The following is an 8,396-nucleotide window of genomic DNA, read 5'->3' as shown; positions in this document are numbered from 1 at the left end:
TTATCAAGTAAGCTCATTCCTCAGCTACTATATCCCTCTATTTTCTAGTGAAAATAGAGCAGTTGTTTGTCACATGCAGTTCATTCAAAAGACAGCGATTTAAATGTTGAGAAGTGTGTGCCTTCAAGACACTATAAGGCTAAGAAGCGTTTGCATGATTTCTGCCAGACTGAGATTCTTTCTCATAAATAAAGCTCATGTAAAAGTGAGTTTGTAAAGGACAGAGCTGTGTTCCCTACTAATGAAATTTTCTTCTGTTCTCACAGATTTCTGAAGTTCAGAATGCTGGCTAGAAATGACTCCTTAGTGACTGAATTTATTCTTGCTGGATTAACAGACTGTCCAGAGCTCCAGCAACCCCTCTTTCACCTGTTTCTAATGATCTTTGTTGTCACCATGGTGGGCAACCTGGGCTTGATCATTCTTATTGGTCTAAATTCTCACCTCCACACCCCCATGTACTATTTCCTCTTCAACCTGTCCTTCATTGATCTCTGTTACTCTTCTGTTTTCACCCCCAAGATGCTGATGAACTTCGTATTCAGGGAGAATACCATCTCGTATGTGGGGTGCATGACTCAGCTGTTTTTCTTTCTCTTTTTTGTCATCTCTGAGTGCTACATGTTGACCTCAATGGCCTATGATCGCTATGTGGCCATCTGTAATCCCTTGCTGTATAAGGTCTCCATGTCCCATCAGGTCTGTTTGGTGCTCTCTTTGGCTGCATATGTGATGGGGTTTGCTGGAGCATCTGCCCACACAGGGTGCATGCTTAGACTAACCTTCTGCAATGTGAATGTCATCAACCATTACTTGTGTGACATCCTCCCACTCCTCCAACTCTCTTGTACCAGCACCTATGCCAATGAGGTGGTAGTTCTCATTGTCGTGGGTATTAACATCACAGTACCCAGTTTCACCATCCTGATTTCTTACATCTTCATCCTCACTAACATTCTTCATATCAAATCTTCTCAAGGAAGATCGAAAGCCTTCAGTACCTGTAGCTCCCACATGATTGCTCTTTCTCTATTTTTTGGTTCTGCGGCATTCATGTACCTTAAATATTCTTCTCCTGGATCTATGGAGCAGGGAAAAATTTCTTCTGTTTTTTATACTAATGTGGTGCCCATGCTCAATCCTTTGATTTACAGTTTGAGAAACAAGGATGTCAGAGTTGCACTGAGGAGATCTGTCTTTAAAATCCAGAGGAGAAACGTGTTCTAATTAGTAACAGCAATAATGTAAAGACATTCAATTTTGTACTTAATTTTTATTATCTATCATGATGAGATTTGTTCAAAATTGCATTACATTTATGGATTATATTATGTGTGGTATAATAGACTTGTCCTATCATTTCTCTTATAGCTGTTCTTGTCTCATTCCTACGTATCTCTTGTAACTTGTAACAGTTTTAGTAAACAACTAATGGCATCTTTATAAAAGGGAAATATCAATTGATTTTTTTCAAACTACCTTTGACTTTCAGGCTATTCCAAATTGAACAAGTGTGGTGTTTCTTAAATGCATAAAGATAAAATTAGAGTTTGTTGATCTAGACACAAAAGTACCAAACAATACAAAATAATTCTCTTATGGAACAGTATTGTTACTGATATAGTCAGAAGGCCTTCCTCAGTGATCAGTGCAAAGAAATAGAGGAAAACAACAGAATGGGAAAGACTAGAGATCTCTTCAAGAAAATTAGAGACACCAAGGGAACTTTTCATACAAATATGGGCTCAATAAAGAACAGAAATGGTATGCACCTAACAGAAGCAGAAGATATTAAGAAGAGGTGGCAAGAATACACAAAAGAACTATACAAAAAAGATTTTCATAACCCAGGTAACCACAATGGTGTGATCACTCACCTAGAACCAGCCATCATGGAATGAGAAGTGAAGTGGGCCTTAGGAAGCATCACTACAAACAAAGCTAGTGGAGGTGATGGAATTCCAATTGAGCTATTTCAAATCCTAAAAGATGATGCTATTAAAAATGCTGCAGTTAATATGTCAGCAAATTTGGAAAACTCAGCAGTGGCCACAGGACTGGAAAAGATCAATTTTCATTCCAATCCCAAAGAAAGGCAATGCCAAAGAATGCTCAAACTATCGCACAATTGCACTCATCTTACAAGCTAGTAAAGTAACGCTCAAAATTCTCCAAGCTGGGTTTCAACAGTACGTGAACTGAGAACTCCCAGATATTCAAGCTGGATTTAAAAAAGGCAGAGGAACTAGAGATCAAATTGCCAACATCTGTTGGATCACAGAAAAAGTAAGAGAGTTCCAGAAAAACATTTACTTCTGCTTCATTGACTACCCCAAAACCGTTGACTATGTCAATCACAACAAACTGTGGAAAATTCTTCAAGAGATGGGAATACCAAACCACCTGACCTGCCTCCTGAGAAATCTGTCTGCAGGTCAAGAAGCAATAGTTAGAACCAGACATGGAACAAAGGACTGGTTCCAAATTGGGAAAGGAGAATGTCAAGGCTGTATATTATCACTCTGCTTATTTAACTTCTATGCAGAGTACATCATGCAAAATGCTAGGCTGCATGAAACACAAGCTGGAACCAAGATTGCTGGGAAAAATACCAATAACCTCAGATATGTAATTGACACCACCCTTATGACAGAAAGCGAAGAGGAACTAAAGAGCTTCTTGATGAAAGTGAAAAAGGTGAGTGAAAAAGCTGGCTTAAAACTCAACATTCTAAAAAAGAAGATCATGGCTTTGGGTTCCATCACTTCTTGACAAATAGATGGGGAGACAATGGCAGATTTTATTTTCTTGGGGTCCTAAATCGCTGCAGATTGTGACTGAAGCCATGAAATTAAAAGATGTCTTCTCTGTGGAAGAAAAGCTATGATCAACCTCAGTTCAGTTCAGTTCAGTTGCTCAGTCGTGTCCGACTCTTTGCGACCCCATGAATTACAGCATGCCAGGCCTCCTGTCCATTACAATCTTCCAGAGTTCACTCAAACTCATGTCCATCGAGTCAGTGATGCCATCCAGCCATCTCATCCTCGGTCGTCCCCTTTTCCTCCTGCCCCCAATCCCTCCCAGCATCAGAGTCTTTTCCAATGAGTCAACTCTTCGCATAAGGTGGCCAAAGTACTGGAGTTTCAGCTTTAGCATCATTCCTTCTAAACCTCGACAGTATATTAAAGAGACAATATATTAAAAATACATTACTTTGCTGACAAAGGTCCATCTAGTCAAAGCTATGGTTTTTCCTGTAGTCATGTGTGGATGTGAGAGTTGGACCATAAAGAAAGCTGAGCACCAAAGAATTTTTGCTTTTGAACTGTGGTGTTGGGGAAGACTCTTGAGTCTCTTGGACTGCAAGCAATTCAAACCAGTCAATCCTAAAAGAAATCAGTCCTGAATGTTCATTGGAAGGACTGATGCTGAAGCTGAAACTCCGATACTTTGGCCCCCTGTGTGAAGGACTGACTTATTAGAAAAGACCCTGATGCTGGGCAAAATTGAAGGCAGGAGGAGAAGATGACAAAGGATGACAGTTGGATGACATCACTGACTCGATGGACATGATTTTGAGCAAGTCCCGGGAGCTGGTGATGGACAGGGAAGCCTGGAGTGCTGCAGTCCATGGGGTCACAAAGAGTTGGACATGACTGAATGGCTGAACCGAAATGATAGTCAGAGGGATTTAAAGAAATGTCTTCATTGCTAATGTAAACAGCTTAATGTAGAAAGAGATCCACCTGATGTTGTCATTTTGTTCTATTTTTTGTAACACTTCTCTTTTGATCTTGCATTTCTTGTTCTCTTTGAAAATAACATAAATCTATTTCACCTGCCACCTGCTTCTGAGACCCTCTATCAGGCAAATACATTTAGTACTCAAGAGAATACATACAATTCTACCATTTATTGTCAAACATAGCATTAAGAGAGAGTGATTAGAGGAATAATACATATGTATCTCAGAATCCCAATAAGTATAATGGGCAGTTTGTTATCAAATTTGTATTTATTACTATCTACATGACACAAAATATTTTGAAAAAGGCATATGGTTTTACTGTAAATTTCATCATCACATTAGGCAAATACTACACATAGTGTTAGGAGAAATATTTTAGCCATGTTTCACTTATCCACCGAAGTATTATCAAAGGTGTGTATTAATACAACAAATTATATTAACATTTTCTGAAATTACTTGAATGTTGTTTCACCAATGAGATAGTAAATACATTTACCTAGATGTTTCTCCCTATAGTTTTCCCATTCATATATTTGGAGTATCATATGTAGTGGTAGGTCACAAAATTCTTGTTAATTGGATTATCTTGTTTGGATAACAATAATAAATTTAATGTTATAAATAATAATAGAATATAATAATTACAATAATAAGAAATCAGAAAGAACTTTGGGATTTAATTTCTTCTGGGGAGTGAAATGTGGCAGCCATGGATAGGTGCCACTAACCCCTTTTCAGTAGAACCATTTGTGGGGCACATCATTGTCTGTAACTGATATTCCCTTGGATCCAACATAGTATTTAGGTAGAGTCTATGTTTCATCTAAGATGTTCTCAACCATTGACTTAGCATGGTGGGTCATACGGGGCTGGCCTTTATCTTTGTAACATAGACCTCTTCTGATAGGCAGTCTTTGCTTAGGGACTTATCATACTCTTTGAGATTTTTTTTTTTTTTTTGAACCACACTGTAATCTGAAGTTTTTCTACCAAATTCTTCCTTCCTGCTCTCCTTTTGTAGGTGTCACGCTTTCATTCTGGTCTGAAAACTTTTTCACTGACACCCACTCCTTCCTATTTTATCTTTCACAGGCACTTACCACAGTAAATGTCTTGGAAGTCTAATCATTTCTTAGCATCTGTTTCTTGGAGAACTCAAAATAACATAACACTAACTGATTTTAAGACTTTGTTTTAGGATATGGTAATCAAAACAGATTGGTTTTGTTATAAATATAGACAAATAAATCCATGGTACACAACAGAATATTTAGAAACAGATCCTTACTTACATAGTTTATTGATTTTTAACCAAGCAACTATGTTAATCTGGAGGTAAAGACAAATCTAAGCGATTGATGCTGAAAATGCTAATTAATCATGAGGAAAAGTAAACTTTGATTTCTACCTCATGTCATACACAAAATTAATTTTAAATTGATCAAAACTATATATGTAAAACTGTCATTTGAAGCTTCTAGAAGAAAACATAGAAAATATGTTAATGTAGACACAGATTTCTTAGACATAATCTGGAAAACACTAAACCTAAAAGAAAAAAATATGAGTTTCATTTAAATTAGAGCAACTATGTATCAAAAAATATTTAGAGGCAGGCCACAGATTGGAAGAATATTTGCAATACATATATGTGATAAAAGTATTATAACTAGGATATGTAGTAATTTAATTAAAATTTATCTCAGTGATAAAAGACCATATCATATATTCTCAAATGATTTGAAAGACGTATCCCAAAGGAACGTGTAAATGGCCAATAAGCCCATGGGAATGTGCTTATCTTGGTGCATCCCTTAGATATGGTAGCTAGCTGTTCAACAGTCCCTTACCAGTGGTACCATGCTCCCTCACATCATTGTCCAGACTTTTGCCCTTGAGTGGCTCAAGCAATTGTCAGGTCTTCAGGGTCTCCCTCCATGTTAGACCTTGCAACCTCTTGGTGGAGTCTCTATTTCAGAGGTCCAGTCACCAGCTGTGGGGCATCTTCAAGCCCTCCATTAATCCAAGCACCAATCCTCTAGAGCTTCTCCTCTGAGAGTCTAGAATTTGGTAATGCTTCTTAGTCTTTCTTTTTGTTCCATCAGTCCTGGAAGTAGTATCTATTTTTTAAATAGGATATTAGTCTTTATATTTTTCCCTTCAGGTCAGTTCAGTTCAGTTCAGTCGCTCAGTCATGTCCGACTCTTTGCGACCCCATGAATCGCAGCACGCCAGGCCTCCCTGTCCATCACCAACTGGAGTTCACTCAGATTCACCACCATCGAGTCAGTGATGCCATCCAACTATCTCATCCTTGGTCGTCCCCTTCTCCTCCTGCCCCCAATCCCTCCCAGCATCAAAGTCTTTTCCAATGAGTCAACTCTTCGCATGAGGTGGCCAAAGTACTGGAGTTTCAGCTTTAGCATCATTCCTTCCAAAGAAATCCCAGGGTTGATCTCCTTCAGAATGGGCTGGTTGGATCTCCTTGCAGTCCAAGGGACTCTCAAGAGTCTTCTCCAACACCACAGTTCAAAAGCATCAATTCTTTGGTGCTCAGCCTTCTTCACAGTTCAACTCTCACATCCCTACATGACCACAGGAAAAACCATAGCCTTGACTAGACGGACCTTAGTCGGCAAAGTAATGTCTCTGCAGCTTCTTATACTCTGTGTCTATATATCCAATTATCTTTTTAAAAAATGTCCTCTGTAGAAAGTGTGTAGTATGCTATATTTTTTGACTGGAATTTGAAATGGGGAACACATTTTATGTGATTATGTTGGACTGACTTGACCCTCTCACAAAACATATCCAGTCTAACCTTGATGACAGTGATTAATCAGGAACAGTTATTTGGCTATAGTCCTTTCTGCCAAAATTGTTTAAACAGGCTTTTTCTTTGTAGTTACTGACTTGGTAAGATTAAATCTTGGTATTCTGGTAGTCCTATTTTCACTGCATGGGAGAATTTAGCTGAGGTTGTAGTAGAACCAAGCAAACAGAACATGGTGGGAGAGACACACTTCCATGAGTGGTTGGCCCTGTCCAGCCAAATAAAAGGCCATGTATATTTGTGGCTTACCAGTTTCACACACTTTTGGGGAGTATGTTGGTTTATCTAGGCAAAATATAGTTGCAGGCATGACACATGGCTTGCAGTCTGAATGTGATATCCAAGTGCCCAGAACACGCTGCTGGAAGTATGAGTCAGCAAATGCCTGGCCTGGTCTGTGAATCAGCAGGCTTATTTTGCAGGATGACTTTATATTCTGTAGATCAGCCTGTCTAAAATGATCATTTAAAAATATTAAAACCACAATTCATATAAAACTAAAATGCTTAAAGCTTTAAATGTAATGTTTTAGAAATAATTATAACTGTAGAATTTGATATAAAATTATTTCAATATATTAAGCATTTTAAAGATACTTTTAGGATATTTGGAAGTATTTAGTCTGTAAATTGATGAATTTCTTGAAGATACAAGTAATGTCATATATGGCTTTATTGTCCTTCTGTGTATGCTTCATGCATACTATTTTTTTTGGGAAAAAAAGAGCTTGTTTTATTCATGTGGAATCCCTAGATGAACAGAGCCTAAAGTATATGCTAGATGCTCTCAGAAGGGTAAGAATAGAGTGGGCCTGATGTGGTGGCATATACCATACTCTGGTCAGCGGCAAGCGTGGTCAGCCAAGTGAGGCATTCTCTGCTCTATCTCAACAGCTCAACCAAAGAGGTGCTCCACCACCTGGTCACCAGCTAGGACAGTCACTCACAAAGGGGACAGTGTCTACTGTGGTTAGGAGTTCCACAGAGCTGCTGGAGGTGTTTGTTTCAGGTGCTCAGACTTGTGGTGCTCAGCTTATGATGGAGGGAGGTTGGGCAGGGAATCCTGAAGCTTGGGATTCCATCTCCAAGTAGGTGCCTGAGTCTCTGTCTCCCCATGTCAGATACTTCCATTTATCTCCAGCCAATTTATCCTTTTCATGGCATGTAAACTAGATGCAGTGTGATTGCTCTAAGAATGCATAAGCCTTCTGAAACCAGATTTGTTATTTTGAAACATAGGAAATGAAAAATGAAATTAGTTCTAATTTTGTTGAACATTAAATTTGTAAGTAAAAAGAAAATAACTCACGTTATTTAAATATGACTAGGATGGCAAAATTTTCAATGGTGGTAAGAATGATTTAAACTCTGTCTCTTACACATACAAAGTTTCTCACTGATCGATGGTTATAAAAGAAATTAAAAACTATTGATCAAGAATTGCAAATGACAATTTCAAGTGCAAAGCCTGATACAAAAAATAATATTCTGAAAGCAAGTACAAATTTTTATTTAGAATTATGAATATATTTTATTTTTTTAATTTTTATTTTTACTTTATTTTACTTTACAATACTGTATTGGTTCTGGCATACATTGACATGAATCAGCCACGGGTGTACATGAGCTCCCAAACATGAACCCCCCTCCCACCTCCCACCCCACATTATCCCTGCAGATCATCCCCGTGCACCAGCCCCAAGCATCCTGCATCCTGCATCGAACATAGACAGGCGATTCGTTTCTTACATGATAGTATACATGTTTCAATGCCATTCTCCCAAATCATCCCACCCTCTCCTTCTCCCTCTGA

The 8,396-nt window shown here is 38.3% G+C and overlaps 1 protein-coding gene across 1 annotated transcript; it reads left to right on the top strand.

Moving 5' to 3' along the window:
- The first annotated feature begins 276 nt into the window (after positions 1–276).
- Positions 277–1,227, top strand: LOC138427303 (olfactory receptor 8B3). The gene has a single exon (XM_069566648.1). It carries the CDS (start codon positions 283–285, stop codon positions 1,225–1,227), a length of 945 nt encoding a protein of 314 aa, XP_069422749.1. The 5' UTR covers positions 277–282.
- The last annotated feature ends 7,169 nt before the right edge of the window (positions 1,228–8,396 follow it).

The sequence above is a fragment of the Ovis canadensis genome, chromosome 21 (genome assembly GCF_042477335.2).
Source record: "Ovis canadensis isolate MfBH-ARS-UI-01 breed Bighorn chromosome 21, ARS-UI_OviCan_v2, whole genome shotgun sequence".
In the NCBI taxonomy this organism is placed as follows: Eukaryota; Metazoa; Chordata; class Mammalia; order Artiodactyla; family Bovidae; genus Ovis; species Ovis canadensis.
This window is presented reverse-complemented; position numbering and strand designations above follow the sequence as displayed.